The sequence below is a fragment of the Trichomycterus rosablanca genome, chromosome 2 (assembly GCF_030014385.1).
Source record: "Trichomycterus rosablanca isolate fTriRos1 chromosome 2, fTriRos1.hap1, whole genome shotgun sequence".
Lineage (NCBI taxonomy): Eukaryota > Metazoa > Chordata > Actinopteri > Siluriformes > Trichomycteridae > Trichomycterus > Trichomycterus rosablanca.
In genome coordinates, this window is record NC_085989.1 from 14,028,965 (window position 1) to 14,050,517 (window position 21,553).

Below are 21,553 nucleotides of genomic sequence, written 5' to 3' on the forward strand. Positions count from 1 at the left end.
CATCCCTAATAGAGAAAAATAAAAACAATCCTAGATTCCTTTTTGAGACAGTGTCCAAATTAACTAAAAACGTCAATGAAACTGAATCTAATATACCACCTGACTGTACCAGCGATGATTTTTTAAAATTCTTTAATGACAAGATAGAAAAAATACGACTTCAGAGTCAGAGTGTGTCACTTGCCAATGTTAAGTATGGACTCACTCCGAGCAGCATTGGTGATAATAGTAACGAGTTAATCCAACTAAATTCCTTTAATCCAATCTCCCAAAATGAACTAACTGTGTTGATTAAATCATCGAAGTCATCATCGTGTATACTCGATCCTGTTCCAACTCGTTTACTTAAAGATTTACTCCCAGCTATTGTAGAGCCCCTGCTTACATTAATCAATGCATCCCTTAGCCTTGGGTATGTACCTAAATTGTTTAAAAGTGCTGTTATTAAACCCCTGATTAAAAAACCTAATCTTGATCCACATGTTTTATCTAATTATAGGCCAATTTCAAACCTTCCTTTTGTCTCAAAGATATTAGAAAAAGTCGTTTCCAAACAGCTATGTTCTTATTTGAATGAAAATTGTATTCATGAAAAATTTCAATCAGGATTTAGACCCAACCATAGTACCGAAACCGCATTAATTAGAGTAGTTAACGAGTTGTTAATGTCTTCTGATAATGGATGTGTCTCTTTTCTTGTTCTATTAGATCTTAGTGCAGCGTTTGATACGGTCGATCATTACATTTTACTGGAGAGGCTAGAAAATACAGTAGGTGTTAAAGGACTCGCACTCTCTTGGTTTCAATCATATTTGACTGACCGCTCTCAATTCGTTTATGTAAATAATAAATGCTCAGAAACTACAAAAGTAAAGTGTGGTGTTCCACAGGGGTCGGTACTTGGACCGCTATTATTTACACTCTATATGCTTCCACTAGGTGAAATTATTCATAAACATGGCATAAACTTTCACTGCTATGCAGATGACACACAGCTGTATATATCAGCCAAACCAAATGATACTGACACAATCAGTAAGATAGAAGATTGTGTAAACGACATAAAAAACTGGATGTCGTGTAATTTTCTTTTACTTAATTCAGATAAAACTGAGGTTTTACTTGTTGGCTCTAAAGCTGCAAGAGACAAGTTGTCTAACCTGGTGCTAAACTTAAACACGTTCTCTGTTACTCCAAGCCCAGATGTAAAAAACTTAGGTGTCACAATAGATTCAGATCTCTCCTTTGATACACACATTAATAATATTACTAGAGTTGCTTTCTATCATTTGCGTAATATCTCTAAAATAAGAAATATACTATCTGTTAATGACGCCGAAAAACTGATCCATGCGTTTATAACTTCTCGGTTAGATTATTGTAATGCTCTTCTAACTGGATGCTCTGGTAGATCCTTAAACAAACTCCAGTTAGTTCAAAATGCAGCAGCTCGAGTGCTAACTAGAACTAAAAAATTTGATCATATCACTCCTGTTCTATCATCTCTACACTGGCTGCCAGTTAAATTTCGCATTGATTACAAAATACTTTTACTAACCTATAAAGCGCTACATGGTCTGGCTCCACAGTATCTGAGTGAGCTTATTAATTACTACAACCCAGCACGTCCACTTCGTTCACAAGATGCAGGGTTACTTACAGTGTATCACAAAAGTGAGTACACCCCTCACATTTCTGCAGATATTTAAGTATATCTTTTCATGGGACAACACTGACAAAATGACACTTTGACACAATGAAAAGTAGTCTGTGTGCAGCTTATATAACAGTGTAAATTTATTCTTCCCTCAAAATAACTCAATATACAGCCATTAATGTCTAAACCACCGGCAACAAAAGTGAGTACACCCCTTAGTGAAAGTTCCTGAAGTGTCAATATTTTGTGTGGCCACCATTATTTCCCAGAACTGCCTTAACTCTCCTGGGCATGGACTTTACCAGAGCTTCACAGGTTGCCACTGGAATGCTTTTCCACTCCTCCATGACGACATCACGGAGCTGGCGGATATTCGAGACTTTGCACTCCTCCACCTTCCGCTTGAGGATGCCCCAAAGATGTTCTATTGGGTTTAGGTCTGGAGACATGCTTGGCCAGTCCATCACCTTTACCCTCAGCCTCTTCAATAAAGCAGTGGTCGTCTTAGAGGTGTGTTTGGGGTCATTATCATGCTGGAACACTGCCCTGCGACCCATTTTCCGGAGGGAGGGGATCATGCTCTGCTTCAGTATTTCACAGTACTTATTGGAGTTCATGTGTCCCTCAATGAAATGTAACTCCCCAACACCTGCTGCACTCATGCAGCCCCAGACCATGGCATTCCCACCACCATGCTTGACTGTAGGCATGACACACTTATCTTTGTACTCCTCACCTGATTGCCGCCACACATGCTTGAGACCATCTGAACCAAACAAATTAATCTTGGTCTCATCAGACCATAGGACATGGTTCCAGTAATCCATGTCCTTTGTTGACATGTCTTCAGCAAACTGTTTGCGGGCTTTCTTGTGTAGAGACTTCAGAAGAGGCTTCTTTCTGGGGTGACAGCCATGCAGACCAATTTGATGTAGTGTGCGGCGTATGGTCTGAGCACTGACAGGCTGACCCCCCACCTTTTCAATCTCTGCAGCAATGCTGACAGCACTCCTGCGCCTATCTTTCAAAGACAGCAGTTGGATGTGACGCTGAGCACGTGCACTCAGCTTCTTTGGACGACCAACGCGAGGTCTGTTCTGAGTGGACCCTGCTCTTTTAAAACGCTGGATGATCTTGGCCACTGTGCTGCAGCTCAGTTTCAGGGTGTTGGCAATCTTCTCGTAGCCTTGGCCATCTTCATGTAGCGCAACAATTCGTCTTTTAAGATCCTCAGAGAGTTCTTTGCCATGAGGTGCCATGTTGGAACTTTCAGTGACCAGTATGAGAGAGTGTGAGAGCTGTACTACTAAATTGAACACACCTGCTCCCTATGCACACCTGAGACCTAGTAACACTAACAAATCACATGACATTTTGGAGGGAAAATGACAAGCAGTGCTCAATTTGGACATTTAGGGGTGTAGTCTCTTAGGGGTGTACTCACTTTTGTTGCCGGTGGTTTAGACATTAATGGCTGTATATTGAGTTATTTTGAGGGAAGAATAAATTTACACTGTTATATAAGCTGCACACAGACTACTTTTCATTGTGTCAAAGTGTCATTTTGTCAGTGTTGTCCCATGAAAAGATATACTTAAATATCTGCAGAAATGTGAGGGGTGTACTCACTTTTGTGATACACTGTATATTTCTTATTTTAGAGATATTACACTAATGAAAGAAAGCAACTCTAGTAATATTATTAACATGTTCCTCAAAGGAGAGATCTGAATCTATTGTGACACCCAAGTTTTTTACATCTGAGCTGGGAGTAACAGAGAAAGTGTTTAGGTTTAGCACCAGGTTACACAACTTGTCTCTTGCAGCTTTAGATCCAACAAGTAAGACCTCTGTTTTATCTGAATTTAGTAAAAGAAAGTTACACGACATCCAGTTTTTTTATGTCGTTTACACAATCTTCAATCTTACCGATTGTGTCAGTATCATTTCGTTTGGCTTGTAACACTGAAAGCCTCTGTGTGCTCTGGTGCTCCTGATGTGCCACACACCCCTCTCCATGAGCACACTCTGTCTCCTGCCACGCCCTAGCCATTGGGAACTATTGGTCTTTGGTTGGGCTTTGTTTGGACTTCTGGACAGGACTCAGTTTGGCTCTGTAGGCTCTGTTAGCTCTGTTAAAAGCTCTTGTTTATGGTCATGTTCCTAGCTCTTGTGTAGAGTCATGTTAATGGCTCTAGTTTATAGTCATGTTCCTAGCTCTTGTGTAGAGTCATGTTCCTAGCTCTTGTGTAGTCATGTTCCTAGCTCTTGTGTAGAGTCATGTTAATAGCTCTTGTTTAGAGTCATGTTCCTAGCTCTTGTGTAGAGTCATGTTAATAGCTCTTGTTTAGAGTCATGTTCCTAGCTCGTGTGTAGAGTCATGTTAATAGCTCTTGTTTAGAGTCATTGTGTTTCTGTTCATGTTTTGGTTTGTTTTAGTTAGCTGTGTTTAGTTTTGTTTCTCCTTGTTTCGTCTTTTGTTATTAATAAATCCTTGGTTTCGTTACATCTCTGCGTGTGTCCGCCCCTTTGTCTTGTCCGTTAGCCCCCTCGTGACATAATAGCTCCCCATATAGGACGCAGCGAGATGTTTCTTGTTCATGTATTCCTGGATTTTAACTCCATGAGGTTTCCTCAAACCTTACCGCTTAGTAGGCCAGCTCTATATGATGGAAGTGACTCATTTGTCGACGGCTTCCTTCTGCAGAACCAGCTCTACCTGCAGCACCTTCTGGACGCCCAGCCGGCTGAAAGCCCAGCCAGCTGAAACCGACAAGGTGCTGTTTATGATGTCTAGACTGAGGGGTGCCGCTCGTGAGTGGGCCAGGCAGCTGTGGTCTGACAGGGGAGCTGTGCTGAACTCGGTTAAGGTGTTTGAGGGCCTCATGAAAGCCAAATTTTCTCGCAGCAAAGCGCCCACTGCAGCTTATACCCGGCATCCAGTGCCCACTGGGGAGGTTGAATTTCCCCCGGTGCTCACTGCTGATGTGGTCCGGGTGCCAGTGCCCGCTACTAATGCTCGTGACCGTCCCACGTCCATGTTAGGAGCCAGTCAGGATCGTTTGTAATGCTCCTTGTAATGACCCCAAGGGCTCCATGGGTCCTCTTGTTTGTTCGTCGGCTTCAGTTCCAGGTACTCAGTTTTGTGTCAGTCCTCTGCCAGTTCGGTTAGGTTCATGTTCGCCAGTGTCAAGCTCGGTCCAGTCCATGTCATGTTCGCTAGTTCAAACTCGTCCAGTTAACTCTGTCAGTCCACCGATCTTGCCTGTTTCTAGTCCGTCTGTCCAAGTCTGTCCTGTGTCTGTCAGGTTCAGTAAGTCCTAGTTTGTCTGGTTATGCTTGTTCGGTCAGTCATGCTGTCCGTCTGTCCAAGTCCATCATGTCTCTAAGTCAGGTTCCATGAGTTCTAGTTTGTCTAGTCCTGTTCCGTGTTCATCTGTCTCTGTCGGTTCTAGGTGTCAGTCAGCAGGTCAGGGTTTCAAAAATGGTCTGTTTGTACGTTCGGGCCCTTCTGCCACCCAGACAGAGTTCAACAGTTCCAAGTCCTCTCCAGTTCTGTTTCCTGTCAAAGTTTCCAGCTTTATGTTCCAGCCTGCAGAGTTCAGGCCACAGTCTACTACAGACAATTCTCCTTCAGCTCTGCTGCTGCCGCCTCCAGGTTCCAAGCAGCTGAGTCAAGAAACCTCTTCAGGTTCCGAGCAGCTGATTCAAGAAGCCTCTCCAGGTTCCAAGCAGCTGAGTCAAGAAACCTCTCCAGGTTCCAAGCAGCTGATTCAAGAAGCCTCTCCAGGTTCCAAGCAGCTGAGTCAAGAAGCCTCTTCAGGTTCCAAGCAGCTGATTCAAGAACCCTCTTCAGGTTCCAAGCAGCTGATTCAAGACATCCCTCCAGGGTTCAAGCAGCTGATTCCAGACACATCTCAAGGGTCTAAGCAGCTGATTCAAGAACTTTCTCCAGTGTTTTCGCAGCTTATTCCGGACGCCTCTTCTCAAGGGTCCTCGCAGCTGACTCCCGAAGCCTCTTCGCCAGGCTCCACGCAGCTGACTCCCGAAGCCTCTTCGCCAGGCTCCACGCAGCTGACTCCCGAAGCCTCTTCGCCAGGCTCCATGCAGCTGACTCCCGAAGCCTCTTCGCCAGGCTCCACGCAGCTGACTCCCGAAGCCTCTTCGCCAGGCTCCACGCAGCTGACTCCCGAAGCCTCTTCGCCAGGCTCCTCACAGCTGACTCCCGAAGGCTCCACGCAGCTGACTCCCGAAGCCTCTTCGCCAGGCTCCATGCAGCTGACCCCCGATGGCGCTCCTGTTTCCGAGTTGGCGCCCCCCGATGGCACTCCTGTTTCCGAGTTGGCGCCTTATGATGGTGCTTCTGTTCCTGAGTTGGCGCCCCCCGATGGTGCTCCTGTTAAGTCAGCACCCCCAGAGGGTGCTTCTGAACTCTCGTTGGCTGGTTTTCCGTCAGCAGCCTGTGTTCTGACGCTTTTGTCATGCCTGCCTCAAGATATACTTAATGACTTCAAATTTGCCCCGCCAGGTCCAGGACCTCCTTGTGTTTTTTGTTTTCTAGGCACTCCAGGAGGAGTGCCTTTAGGGGGGGGGGTTATGTAACACTGACAGCCTCTGTGTGCTCTGGTGCTCCTCATGTTCCACGCCCCCCTCTCCATGAGCACACTCTGTCTCCTGCCACGCCCTAGCTCATGATTGGTTCCCCTGAACTGATTAGCTCCAGCTGCCCTCCATAAAGGAGGAAAGCTGGAGGACTCATTGGGAACTATTGGTCTTTGGTTGGGCTTTGTTTGGACTTCTGGACAGGACTCGGTTTGGCTCTGTAAGCTCTGTTAGCTCTGTTAATAGCTCTTGTTTATGGTCATGTTCCTAGCTCTTGTGTAGAGTCATGTTAATAGCTCTTGTGTAGAGTCATGTTAATGGCTCTAGTTTATAGTCATGTTCCTAGCTCTTGTGTAGAGTCATGTTCCTAGCTCTTGTGTAGAGTCATGTTCCTAGCTTTTGTGTAGAGTCATGTTCCTAGCTTTTGTGTAGAGTCATGTTCCTAGCTCTTGTGTAGAGTCATGTTAATAGCTCTTGTGTAGAGTCATGTTCCTAGCTCTTGTGTAGAGTCATGTTAATAGCTCTTGTTTAGAGTCATGTTGGTTCTGTTCATTAGGGTTAGTTTAGTGGACCTCTATTATTTTTACACTCTTATCTGCTACCACTAGGAGAAATTCTGCATAAACACTGCGCATCCCATTTGTCACTCGCTATGCAGATGACACAACCATATCCTTGGTTTCATTACATCTCTGCGTGTGTGTCTGCCCCTTTGTCTCGTCTGTTAGCCCCCTCGTGACATGGCTGATATATACAGATGTGTGTCATCTGCATAGCAGTGAAAATGTATGCCATGTTTATGCATAATTTCTCCTAGTGGTAGCATATAGAGTGTAAATAATAGAGGTCCCAGTACTGACCCCTGTGGAACACCATACTTTACGTTTGTAGTTTCCGAGCATTTATTATATACATAAACGAATTGAGAGCGGTCAGTCAAATAGGAATTAAACCAAGAGAGAGCAAGTCCTTTAACACCTACTGTATTTTCTAGCCTCTCCAGTAAAATGTTATGATCGACAGTATCAAAAGCTGCACTAAGATCTAATAGAACAAGAAAAGAGACACATCCATTATCAGAGGACATTAATAAATCATTAACTACCCTAATTAATGCAGTTTTTGTACTATGGTTGGGCCTAAATCCTGATTGAAATTTTTCATGAATACAGTTTTCATTCAGATAGGAACAGAACTGTTTAGAAACTACTTTTTCTAGTATCTTAGAGACAAAAGGAAAATTTGAAATTGGCCTAAAATTAGATTGAACATGTAAATCAAGATTAGGTTTTTTAATTTAATAATAGCACTTTTAAACAATTTAGGTATGTACCCAAGGCTATGTGTTGATGTGTTAGAAGCAGGAAAAATGAGCAAGCGTAAAGATTTGAGTGAGTTTGACAAGGGCCAAATTGTGATGGCTAGACTGGGTCAGAGCATCTCCAAAACTGCAGCTCTTGTGGGGTGTTCCCGGTCTGCAGTGGTCAGTATCTATCAAAAGTGGTCCAAGGAAGGAACATAGGTAAATTGGCGACAGGGTCATGGGCGGCCAAGGCTCATTGATGCATGTGGGGAGTGAAGACTGGCCTGTGTGGTTCAATCCAACAGACAAGCTACTGTAGCTCAAACTGCTGAAGAAGTTAATGCTGGTTCTGAGAGAAAGGTGTCAGAATACACAGTGCATTGCCATTGCAGGGCTGTTTTGGGGGACCAACACTATCAGGAAAGTGGTCATAATGTTATGCCTGTAAGTGGCTGCAAGAAGCTGTGGCAGAAAAGCAGTTGGTGCTTCTTGTGGTGGCAACCATAGCGCTTTTTGACCAGAAAAACATGTTCAGGCTTCTTCGTACCTTGGTACTTTTTTCTCTTGGTACTTTTACCATACCACATTTCCACCAGTTTTTGGGAGCCAAGGATGCGTCAAGTATGCTAATCAACTTTGGTTTGATATTGGTCTCTTATTAGATAGCACATATGGATTAAGATTAGATTTCTTAATCTGGGGTTTAATGACTGCACATTTGAAAGATTTTGGTACTTGTCCAAGGCTAATTTATTTATTATTTTAAGCAATGGTTCTGTGATGAGAGCATATTAATTGATAGGAATGTGGTAGACAAATATTATTAGTTAAACTTAGTTTATGTAATAAGAGACAGTGATTCAAAATAAAGCAATCTGTGGTAAAACAACAAGATTGCTAATGTCAATACCAAATGATAATGTTAAGTCTAAGGTATTGTGGCAACTGATCGATTTGCTGTTATATAAGGCGGGGGGGGGGGGGGGGGGGGGGTTCTCTTGCCTGCATCATCGGTTGTGGGTGCATGGCATCCCAGAATGGGCATTAAAAGTGGGTTTTGTGGTTAAAATAGCGTTTTGCTTACATTTACCTAGTTATTTTTTTATTATGTGACTATAGATGTATTTGGTGTTTATGTAGGTAAGTTACCCTTTAATGTTATGTGAGTTACATTTAGTGACCTGTCCTCACGCTCATGGCCCAACGGACAGATGTGCCACTGCTGTGAATGTGAAAGTTACAATGGTTTTAGACTAAATGGAAAAAACGCTGCCCTTAAAGCTCATCATGTTAGTTTAAGTTACCATTCATGTTGTGTGTTACGTTTAGTGACCCTACTGTGCTGTGTACTTGTTAAAGCATAGTAGGAGTGGTCTGTGTATTGCAGATCTAGCCTCTTCTTCATACTTTTGTATTTGCTCAGAAGCATTTGAATAAATAGTGCTGCCTCCAACAGTTTAAAGAGCAAAAATGTTTCCTTCTTTCTCGTCCACGCCACAGTACGCTTATAGAGGGGTGAGTAGATACCATTACATTGTGATACCCATAGATTCTAAGCTACATTCAAATAGGATTTTAATTGGCTAATGAATATTAAAGTCTCCAACAGTTAAAGCCTTATCAGCCATATAAGTTGTTTTTACAGTAAGGCCTATGTCTTTGTCAAAAATTGTGGTTACTCCTTTTTCATGACAGTTATGATGTATCTTATGTACAGTATGTATTCAAAAAGAGCTGCTTCATTTACCCCTTAATGATTATTAGGACTAGTCCAGGTTTTAGTTAGACAAAGTGCATCGGGTACATGTCAGAACCACCTCTAAGATAAAAATTTCAAAGTTAAAATATAACAGCACCAACCTTGCTGGCTCACACAGAGCGAAAACTCTAAGTTCACAATGGTAACCAAAAATCTTTAAACATTTACAGATGTATGGCATAAACAGGTGATTTACCCTCCTAATTGCCTCTAGTTTTATTAACATGCATGTTTTTCCATCTCTCGCCATCCTTCTCCCACTCTGGACCCTTACCTGGAACCCTTGCATCTGACTGGCTTGCACATAAAGGTAAAAAAATGTTAAACTTTTAATTGAAACATTTTTTTTATTCAAAACATTATAAAATTATTTTCATTTTTTTAAAAACTCAAAATATTTAAATATATTATTTATGTCCAAATTTTAATCTGGCTACATCCTCCCCTTTCTAACTTTCTTGATGTCCTCATCAAAGATTAAACATCCTTTTATCACTAAATATGAACTAAATTATGCGTATTTGCCCATCTACTGACAAAAGTCAATTGTTGCCCAATTTGATCATAATGCCTTGTCTGAAACTGTGTAAGAGTTTCATTAAGTGTAATGTCCATGTTTGCCTGAGGTGGAATATAAACGGTGCTGACAATAAATTTTAAAGTAAATCACAGAGGAAGGTAGAAAGGATGAAACTAAAACTTAGGTTGGGTGTGCAGGAACGTGTAACAGTAACAACTTTGGTATTATCGCACCAGCTGCTGTTTACCGTTAGACACAGTCCAACCTCCTCTTCACTTTCACGACTCCATTGTTGTCCCTGGAAAAGATGTCTTCTTGAAGGCAGCATATGCTGCTCTAAAATTGTACTTTTTTGCATTAATGCTGCACAGAAGTATAAATTACCTTTGCTAAGGGTCTGGATGGTCCTCTTTCGTATTTGGTCCAGAGCACACAACACCCATTCTTTCAAAGAAACAGATTCATCTGACTACAATACATGTTACCACTATGCAGAGTTCCAACCCAGATGCCTCCAAGCCCAGAAAACTTGACATGCTTCTAGATGTGTTTTACATTGGCTTGGCATAAAGTTGCATGCAACCTCATATTGCATAGATGCATTCCCATACCATAATAGATGTTAGCATTTTACACCTTTTACATATAAATTGGTCTTTTAGTCTTTGGCATAAAGAACTTACATGCATTTCTAAAAATAAGCTCATGCTGTTCTTGCATAGATGCAGGAAAATATTATTTCTTTAATTATTTCTTTATAGATGCCCAGCCAGTTAATAGCATTGCTAAGATTTTAATCCAGATCCTATCGGTACTGTAGACCAACAGACACAATTTGATATGTCTGAGGAGGGGAGGCCAAAGTCCTTCAATGGTGCCCTTTTTGGTCAGATGTGGTCTGTGCCTTGAAACTCTTTTTATGAATGCCATTTTGCCCAGAATCTTTCCTATTGTGGTATCATGTACATTGACCTTAATGGCAGATGAGGCATGCAGTTCTTTAGATCTTTGTGTCCTTGGAAGGTTCATTACTGTTCCAATGTTTCTCCATTTGTGAATAACGGCTTTCGGTATAGTTTGCTTGAGAACCAGATTCTAAGCAATGACTTTCTAACCCTTTCCTGGGAGATTTCAGTGACTGTTTAAGACCTAGCCTGCTTTATGTTGCCAGACAGGTTGTGTTTATTTTTAGATTCAACTAGCCTGGCATTATTCATGACTTCCCAATGTCATGCCCTCCTTTTTGGGATCTGATCTCATTTTTTGGGGTTATGCAAGAGGCTAATTACCAACTGAAACCTGCTTTTTGATAAAAGCATTTTCTTTCAGTAAAGATTAAAAAATAATAAAATAAACTGCATTGTAAAATGCTTTTGGTTGATTTCTAATGATGTATGTCTTTAAATTAACTTCATTTCTTTTAAAAGCCTTTTGGCACGTTACTTGAAATTGATGTTCTGTCACTTTAAATCGACCAGCGAATAGCGGGTTTGCGATGGCGTTGGGAGAGGAGACCGTATAGCAAGTGAACTGTTTATATAGCACGCTAACAGCTTTGGACAAACACAGAAAAGTAATCACGGCGATGGGGATCAAGTTATATTACACGACTGTCACCGCTTCCAGAGAGGTTAGCATGAAGCTAATTATTTTTACTGTCATGTCGTTGTTTTGGAAATCCGTCAAACAAAACATAAGAATTAGACACACCCATCCTTTTACTAATAGCTCCAAGTTATCTTTTTCAAATTTATTGTTACATTTAGACAGTCCTAGTTTTAAACGTTTTAATTAGTCTGAAAATACTCATTTTTGAGCATTATCAATATTTTTTCACAAAATATTGAAAGTCAAAGAAATGCAGCTTCATTGTGTATTAGTCCGGAAGTCATAATGGCCGAAGCATATCTGTAAATTTCTAGAGTTAAATTGGTTTAGACATTACGTCTGAATTATGATAAACAGAACTCTTAAACAGCCTCATCGGTTTCACAGCCTTACGCTTAAGCCCATTAATACACATAGCTCCATTATCTATATCTCATGTTTCAATTGTAAGGTTTAGTACATTATTCGTTACCGATATAAGTTTACCATTGCAAATTAAACACATTAACTGATGCCTTTTTATGAAGCAGTGACTTTTACTTATGCATGCATCAGAAAAAAGACATTTAAGCCAACTCTACGAGTCACACAAGTATTTAAGGATTGATTCTTTCCCTAATCCTTATTAAACTTGGCTTATCGTTCATTATTAGTTGGCATACATGGGTTTTATTGCCAAAAGTAAGTCATAATATTTCGCAGCTACATGTAGTACAGAAGGCGCACATTCTTAAGCAAGGCCGTAGCCATTAATATGGGGGGAGGGGCAACTCCTCGACGAGGGGACTTCTTGCTATTCAATAGTATTTGAAAATTCACTAAAGCTTACTTTTTATTTTATTTATTTATTTATTTATTTTTTTAACTTTTTACAATTATGACTAATAGTTGACACATAGTGTTTTGTAATGGCAGAGATAAGGGATTAATATAGCACAACTATAACCTGTATGGTATAAATCTACAACCCCAAATCAGAAAAAGTTGGGACAGCATGGAAAATGCAAATAATAAAAAAACATTATTACATTTACTTTGACTTTTATTTGATTTCATACAGGATGAACATGAGATATTTCATGTTTTGTCTGGCCAACGTTTTGGCACTGAGGATACCAAGCAATTTAGTGTTTCAGGTTTTATTTTGTCCCATTCTTCCTGCAAACACGCTTGAAGATGTGCAACAGTATGGGGTAGTTGTCACATTTTTTGTTTCAAAATTCTCCACTCATTCTCTGTTGGGGTACGGTCAGGACTGCAGTCCAGTACCCGTACCCTCTTGTTCCACAGCCATGCCTTTGTAATGTGTGCGGCATGTGGTTTTGCATTGTCTTGTTGAAAAATGCATGGACATCCCTGGAAAAGATGACTTCTTGAAGGCAGCATATGTTGCTCTAAGATCTCAATGTACTTTTCTGCATTTATGCTGCCATCACAGAAGTGTAAATGACAAGGGCACTGACACAGCCCCATACCATGACAGACCCTGGCTTTTGGACTTGTTGCTAATAACAGTCTGGATGGTCCTTGTCATCTTTGGTTCGGAGTATTAACAACATACAAAGGAAACTAATAGCACACAGAACGAACTGACTAACCCAGAGGTGGGCAGTTTTTCCTTTTTCCTTTCCTTAAATTTTCCAAGGGCCCACATGAGAAATTGGGACTGTTGTTAGAGGTCCTGAACAATAGACTGAACTTAATTCTGCTCAATATTATTGTACCTCAATATTATTGTAAGCTGTTACTGTTAAGAATAGATGTTACAATCAGGTAATGAAAATGAAAAGCAGGCAGAGTAAAAACATCAACATTATATCACTATTTAATCGACTTTCACCTAAACAATTGTGAACAAAATGTGCAGGTTTTTTAAATGAACTTTACACAAAGTCCTATTGCTACTTTGTTTGGAGTCTAATTACATAATTTGCTGTTTTTCAGCCCTTTGTTCTTGTTGGATATTTTTGCAAGTCTTGATTGCACTAGTGCTGGATGTGTAAAACTTAACAAAAAGTCCTTGTTGCTTTTGCAGTTTGGCAAGCAAAGCTTTAGATGCGACCACTCTGTATCATTAAAGTTCTGGTGTTTCTCTGTGTGTTTAGCACCGTAATGGCGATTGTAATCCCTAAACATGGCTTTCTGTTCACAATAAATTAAACACATGGCTTTACATCTGACTTCAGTTAATAAATACTTGGACCACCTTTTTTGAAAAACATAGAGACTGGCTATTATACACAAGATGCTGCATCATACACACTCGACTCAATAGTACTTGATAAGGGGGGAAAAGGCCCCTCTATAGCCTCTGTCGAACTCCAATAAGGCATGCCCAACACCGTAAGACATATTGTGACAATTACCTAAATACAATAGACAAAGACCACAACTAGCTATGACCAACTCAATGTGATATATATACACCAATCAGCCATAACATTAAAACCACCTCTTTGTTTCTACACACATTGTCCATTTTATCGGCTTCACTTACCATATAGAAGCACTTTCTAGCTTTACAATTACTTACTGTAGGCCATCTGTTTCTCTGAATGCTTTGTTAGCCCCCTTTCATGCTGTTTTTCAATGGTCAGGACCACCACAGAGCAGGTATTATTTGGGTGGTGGGTCATTCTTAGCACTGTAGTGACACTGACATGGTGGTGGTGTGTTAATGTGTGTTGTGCTGGTATGAGTAGATCAGACACAGCAGCGCTGATGGAGTTTTTAAACACCTCACTGTCACTGCTGGACTGAGAATAGTCCACCAACCAAAAACATCCAGCCAACAGCATCCTGTGAACACTGATGAAGGTCTAGAAGATGACACACTCAAACAGCGTCAATAGATGAGCGATCGTCTCTGACTTTACATCTACAAGGTGGACCAACTAGGTAGGAGTGTCAAATAGAGTGGACAGTGAGTGGACACGGTATTTAAAAACTCCAGCAGTGCTGCTGTCTGATCCACTCATAACAGCACAACACACACTTTCACACCACCACCATGTCAGTTTCGCTGCAGTGCTGAGAATCATCCACCACCTATATATATATATATATATATATATATATATATATATATATATATACAGTGTATCACAAAAGTGAGTACACCCCTCACATTTCTGCAGAAATTTAAGTATATCTTTTCATGGGACAACACTGACAAAATGACACTTTGACACAATGAAAAGTCGTCTGTGTGCAGCTTATATAACAGTGTAAATTTATTCTTCCCTCAAAATAACTCAATATACAGCCATTAATGTCTAAACCACCGGCAACAAAAGTGAGTACACCCCTTAGTGAAAGTTCCTGAAGTGTCAATATTTTGTGTGGCCACCATTATTTCCCAGAACTGCCTTAACTCTCCTGGGCATGGAGTTTACCAGAGCTTCACAGGTTGCCACTAGAATGCTTTTCCACTCCTCCATGACGACATCACGGAGCTGGCGGATATTCGAGACTTTGCACTCCTCCACCTTCCGCTTGAGGATGCCCCAAAGATGTTCTATTGGGTTTAGGTCTGGAGACATGCTTGGCCAGTCCATCACCTTTACCCTCAGCCTCTTCAATAAAGCAGTGGTCGTCTTAGAGGTGTGTTTGGGGTCATTATCATGCTGGAACACTGCCCTGCGACCCAGTTTCCGGAGGGAGGGGATCATGCTCTGCTTCAGTATTTCACAGTACATATTGGAGTTCATGTGTCCCTCAATGAAGTTTAACTCCCCAACACCTGCTGCACTCATGCAGCCCCAGACCATGGCATTCCCACCACCATGCTTGACTGTAGGCATGACACACTTATCTTTGTACTCCTCACCTGATTGCCGCCACACATGCTTGAGACCATCTGAACCAAACAAATTAATCTTGGTCTCATCAGACCATAGGACATGGTTCCAGTAATCCATGTCCTTTGTTGACATGTCTTCAGCAAACTGTTTGCGGGCTTTCTTGTGTAGAGACTTCAGAAGAGGCTTCCTTCTGGGGTGACAGCCATGCAGACCAATTTGATGTAGTGTGCGGCGTATGGTCTGAGCACTGACAGGCTGACCCCCCACCTTTTCAATCTCTGCAGCAATGCTGACAGCACTCCTGCGCCTATCTTTTAAAGACAGCAGTTGGATGTGACGCTGAGCACGTGCACTCAGCTTCTTTGGACGACCAATGCGAGGTCTGTTCTGAGTGGACCCTGCTCTTTTAAAACACTGGATGATCTTGGCCACTGTGCTGCAGCTCAGTTTCAGGGTGTTGGCAATCTTCTTGTAGCCTTGGCCATCTTCATGTAGCGCAACAATTCGTCTTTTAAGATCCTCAGAGAGTTCTTTGCCATGAGGTGCCATGTTGGAACTTTCAGTGACCAGTATGAGAGAGTGTGAGAGCTGTACTACTAAATTGAACACACCTGCTCCCTATGCACACCTGAGACCTAGTAACACTAACAAATCACATGACATTTTGGAGGGAAAATGACAAGCAGTGCTCAATTTGGACATTTAGGGGTGTAGTCTCTTAGGGGTGTACTCACTTTTGTTGCCGGTGGTTTAGACATTAATGGCTGTATATTGAGTTATTTTGAGGGAAGAATAAATTTACACTGTTATATAAGCTGCACACAGACTACTTTTCATTGTGTCAAAGTGTCATTTTGTCAGTGTTGTCCCATGAAAAGATATACTTAAATATCTGCAGAAATGTGAGGGGTGTACTCACTTTTGTGATACACTGTATATATACATACATACAAACAATATTTGCCATATTTACTTTTTTTCCCCAATATGCCAATATGGTTGATTGATTTTATTTTTTTTTCAGTTCAATTGTTGTTTAACAAATTGTAGTGTTGATTGAGTTACTAATCTTTTTGGACCAATTAGGCAGTGGTGGGGCTTAAGCCAGTGACCTTCTAAACATTAGCCCAGTACCTTAATTACTGAGCTACCACTGCCCTATTAAGTTGTGTGTATTATATGGCAATTTACTACATAAATAGTTCTGCAAATCATAGATGCTTAAGTCTGTTAGAATTAAGCTAAATAAATGGATATACCAGTTAAATTGTGAAATAATAGATAAAACTACAAATAAATAAATATATGATGAACCACTGCTGTTTTTTAGGTAAAGTCACAGCAAGCTGAAGTGATGCGCATCTTGGAGAGTAAGAACATCCAATTTGAATTGATTGACATTTCGGTGGGTGGGGAACTCAAAGATGAGATGAGAACCAAGTCGTGTAACCCCACTGCAGTCCCACCCCAGATTTTTAATGAAAATCAGTACTGTGGGGTAAGTACAATGACTGAGTTTCACAGAATACCAATGTACCTTTTTGTGAATTAAATTGTGATGTTGCAATTTTGCAGTCTTGTCATGCTAATGTCAAGATATTTTATAGCAAAACTATTTTACACTTATAAAATAGTTTTGCTACAAAATATAAGCCTTTTACAAATCAGTGTGACCACAAAGGGGTTGGTTGAGTGAGGCAGCAATAAAATCTGCAAACCCAATACTAATAAGACCTGGGGTTTAAATCTCTGATGGTTGTCTACACAGAAATGATTAGATATGTCAAAAGGCAAACAGCCTAGCCCTTTTGAGGTGCACTTGTTAGTGCGCTGTCTGTGCTGGACCCAAACTTGGCTAAAATAAAGAGAGCTGCATCAGGAAGGACACCTTGCACCTTGCAATCAGGTATGAGAGCAGCTGAAAGAAAAAAATGTGACCACAAATATGCAATATTTTTTCTCATTCATTTTTACTTAACCGCTTCATCTGGTTGCAGTAGTATAGTCTCACAATTATACTAGACTAGGTAGAAACACATTTATAACTGAGCAGTTCATGACAACATACACATTCACTCACACCTAGAGGCAGTTTAGAATAGGCAATGCATTTTCTAGATGTTTTCATAAGGTCAGGGAAACCCAGAGGAAACCCCAAATCATAAAAGGTTGGGACAGCATGGAAAATTAAAAAAAAAAAAAAAAAACACAGTTTCTTACATTTGCTTTGACTTTTATTTTATTTCAGACAGGATGAACCTGAAATATTTCATGTTTTGTCTGGTCAACTTCATTTCATTTATTAATAAATTGAATTGCTGCATTTCCGGCCTGCAACACATAAAAAAAGTTGGGACAATAAAGCATTTACCACTTTGTTATGTTGCCATTTCTTTTCACCACACTTAAAAGACATTTTGGCACTGAGGATACCAAGTGATTTAGTGTTTCAGGTTTTATTTTGTCCTATTCTTCCTGCAAACACGCCTTAAGAGTACGGGGTCGTCGTCGCATTTTTTGTTTAAAAATTCTCCACACATTCTCTATTGGGGAGACAGGTCAGGACTGCAGGCAGGCCAGTCCAGTACCCGTACCCTCTTCTTCTGCAGCCATGTGCGGCATGTGGTTTTGCATTGTCTTGTTGAAAAATGCATGGACGTCCCAGGAAAAGATGACTTCTTGAAGGCAGCAAATGTTGCTCTAAGGTCTCAATGTACTTTTCTGCATTAATGCTGCCATCACAGAAGTGTAAATGACCTTTGCCAAGGGCACTGACAAAGCCCCATACTATGACAGACCCTGGCTTTAGGACTTGTTGCTGATAACAGTCTGGATGGTCTTTCTCGGCGTCCATTTTTTCCAAAACAGACCAGGAATGCTGATTTATTTGTTGACACACTGGAGATCCTCTAACCATCTTTGCTCATCAACCGAACCTTGATTACAATCACCTGCTGACATCACCTGTTTGGAATCATTATTATCATTATTTAGTTTTTTCACCTCATTACTAGCCCTAAATTGCCCCCGTCCCAACTTTTTTGGAATGTGTTGCAGGCCTGAAATACAGAAATGGAGGTAAATTAACAAATGAAATAAAGCTGGGCAGACAAAACATGAAATATCTTAGGTTCATACTGTCTGTGATTAAATAAAAGTCAAAGTAAATGTAAGAAACACTGCATTTTTATTTTATTTGCATTTGCCATACTGTCCTAACTTTTTCTGATGTGGGGTTGTAAGACAAACATGCAAAAAATGCCTAGAAATGAGAATCAAGCTCAAGTTTAAGAGATTTTCTTTTGTCATTTGAAGAAACTTCCTGGAGGGAAGTTGTTTCATTTCAATATGTACTCTACATAGAAGTATGTACAGAGTACATATTGAAATGAAACAACTTCCCTCCAGGACCATGGTGCAACACAGAACACAAGTGCAAACAATACAGCATACATAATGGAGATACAAAGCAAAACAATGAACAAACTACACTGAACACAAAGCACATTTTGTAACTTAGGCAGTGAATGGAATGGGACCGAAAGGACTGAAAGACAGGTGTGGCATTGGCCTGTACACACGCCTGTACACACACACACACACACACAGGTATAGGTGTATATAAGTATATATGTACAAATAAAAAAGAAATTCGGCATCTGTAACACACACAGCCAAGCTGGAAAGTCTGCACACCCCTTTCACCTTCCCCACGTTTTATGATGTTACAGACTCATTCTATTATAGATTAAGTTCTTTTTTTGCCTCAAACATCTTTCGTTTATTTAGGGGTTACATATCTGTACACACCCTTAGCCTAATACTTGGTTGATGCATCTTTGGCAGCAATTACAGCTTCAAGGCATCTTGGGAAAGCAGTTACGAGCTTGGCACACTTGTTTCTGGACATTTTTGCCCATTTCTCTTGGCATATCCTTTCAAGCTCTGTCAGGTTGGATGGGGAGCGTCGGTACACAACCATTTTCAGCTCCTTCCACAGATGTTGCCTTGGATTCAGGTCTGGGCTCTTGCTGGGCCACTCAAGCACATTTACAGACTTTCTCCAAAGCCACTCCTTTGTTCTCTTGGCTGTGTGCTTCGGGTTGTTGTTATGTTGTACGATAAACCTTCGCCCCAGTCTGAGGTCCAGAGCGCTCTGGAGCAGGTTTTCTTCAAGGATTTCAGTGTACTTAGCTGTATTCATCTTTCCCTCTATCAGGACTAGTCGCCCTGGTCCCATTGCTAAAAAACACCACCACATCATGATGCTGCCACCGCCATGCTTCACTGTAGGGATGGCATTAACCAGGTGATGAACGGTGCCTGGTTTCCTGCAGACGTCCAGGCCAGAAAGTTCCATTTTGGTTTCATCAGACCAGATAATCTTGTTTCTTGTTGTTTGAGAGTCCTCTAGGTGCCTTTTGGCAAACTCCAAGTGGGCTGTTATGTGCCTTTTACTAAGGAGTGGCTTCCATCTGGCCACTCTACCATAAAGGCGTGATTTGTGGAGTGCTGCCTGGATGGTTGATCTTCTGATGGGTTCTCCTATCTACACAAGGATACGCTGGAGCTCTGTCAGAGTGACCCTCAGGTTCCTGCTCACCTCCAAGGCCCGTCTTCCCCGATCGCTCAGTTTGGCTGGGCAGCCAGGTCTAGGAAGATTTTTGGTGGTTCCAAACCACTGTGCTCTTTGGGACCTGTACAGCTGCAGCAATTTTTCTGTACCCTTCTCCAGATCTATGCCTTGAAACAATCCTGTTTCTGAGGTCTGCCGATAATTCCCTTGACCCCATGGCTTGGAGTTCGCTCTGATATGCACTGTCAACTGTGGGAGCTTATATAGGCAGGTGTTGGCAATCCCCAATCATGTCCAATTCATGATTATTATATTTATTACACTGAACACATGTACATGCATATATGACAAAAAACCATTTCTCTACTAGATTACTATCACTACGTACTTACACAAAAAAAAGACATTCCTCTGCTTGATTACCACTGCCATCTACTTACCAACTTATTTTTAGGAATTAATGTTCATGATGATTTTTTTGTTTTTATCAACAGAACTATGAGATGTTTTCAGAGGCAGTGGAGGCAGACACAGTCGAGCAGTTTCTGAAGATTGCATGAGACATACCTGCTGACATCACTTACCTCTTCCTTCTTGTCCCTTGACCTTCAGCTGTGAAAAGACCTTTTCTCTACCGACTTAGTGTCATAATCCCATGTTAACATGCCAAAAACATTACTCCCTTTTAATGCAGTGATTGGAAAGCACAAGTGTTTACCTACTTTATCAGATTTATTCCAAACACCTTTCTTCATGTTTATTTTGTCTTAAACATATTAACTGGTTTGTATTATAGGTATATTAATGAAGTTCCAGGACTCATAACCATACATTTTTCACTTATTTAATCAACTTTTCAAAAAACATGATTATCTAAATGCTGCAATGGGATCAATTAAAAAAACTGAAACTGTCTTATTGTGCTAGTTGGTTATCTAGATAAAGCATGTAGTATGTGACTGATCAGCATGCTAAACTAATTGTTTGTTGTTACTCTATCAACTTTACAAATATATATACAACAAATGTGTATTTGACTGTTCACACTCTCAAAGAAAATTACAAAATTTTTACTGTTTTTGTGGCATTTTTTGTAGCATTGTGTGGCAGCATTACCAACGTTCTTTAAGTAGCAAGCATTCCATTGTATTAAATTGTGCCAATAAGTTTCCTTAATGTTTTTCATACTTCAGTGCTGTAAAAATGTTTTTGCCCTCACCCAATTTCTTTTATTTTTGCTAATTTGTCACATTTAAAAGTTTCACATCTTCCAACTACTTTTTTATGGAGGATAAAGACATCACACGTAAACACAAAATGCAGCTTTTAAATGATCATTTCATTTCTTAAAAATTCATTTTTATTTAAAACCAATGTGAAAAAGTGATTACATCCTAAACATACAGTGTATCACAAAAGTGAGTACACCCCTCACATTTCTGCAAATATTTTATTATATTTTTTCATGGGACAACACTATAGAAATAAAACTTGGATATAACTTAGAGTAGTCAGTGTACAACTTGTATAGCAGTGTAGATTTACTGTCTTCTGAAAATAACTCGACACACAGCCATTAATGTCTAAATGGCTGGCAACATAAGTGAGTACACCCCACAGTGAACATGTCCAAATTGTGCCCAAAGTGTCAATATTTTGTGTGACCACCATTATTATCCAGCACTGCCTTAACCCTCCTGGGCATGGAATTCACCAGAGCTGCAC

At 40.6% G+C, this 21,553-nt stretch overlaps 1 protein-coding gene across 1 annotated transcript; it reads left to right on the forward strand.

The window, feature by feature from the left end:
• The first annotated feature begins 11,327 nt into the window (after positions 1-11,327).
• On the forward strand, positions 11,328-20,898 carry sh3bgrl3 (SH3 domain binding glutamate-rich protein like 3). Its single transcript, XM_062990163.1, has 3 exons — positions 11,328-11,471; positions 16,583-16,750; positions 20,323-20,898. The coding sequence occupies exons 1-3, from the start codon at positions 11,427-11,429 to the stop codon at positions 20,386-20,388; spliced, it is 279 nt and encodes a 92-aa protein (XP_062846233.1). The 5' UTR covers positions 11,328-11,426; the 3' UTR covers positions 20,389-20,898.
• The last annotated feature ends 655 nt before the right edge of the window (positions 20,899-21,553 follow it).

Excerpts from the sequence above, each read along its gene's own strand:
- sh3bgrl3 (XM_062990163.1), top strand. The coding sequence starts at position 11,427 with ATGGGGATCAAGTTATATTACACGACTGTCACCGCTTCCAGAGAG. Across the intron at positions 11,472-16,582 it reads CTGTCACCGCTTCCAGAGAG|GTAAAGTCACAGCAAGCTGA; the intron begins GTTAGCATGAAG and ends GCTGTTTTTTAG. Across the intron at positions 16,751-20,322 it reads ATGAAAATCAGTACTGTGGG|AACTATGAGATGTTTTCAGA; the intron begins GTAAGTACAATG and ends TTTTATCAACAG.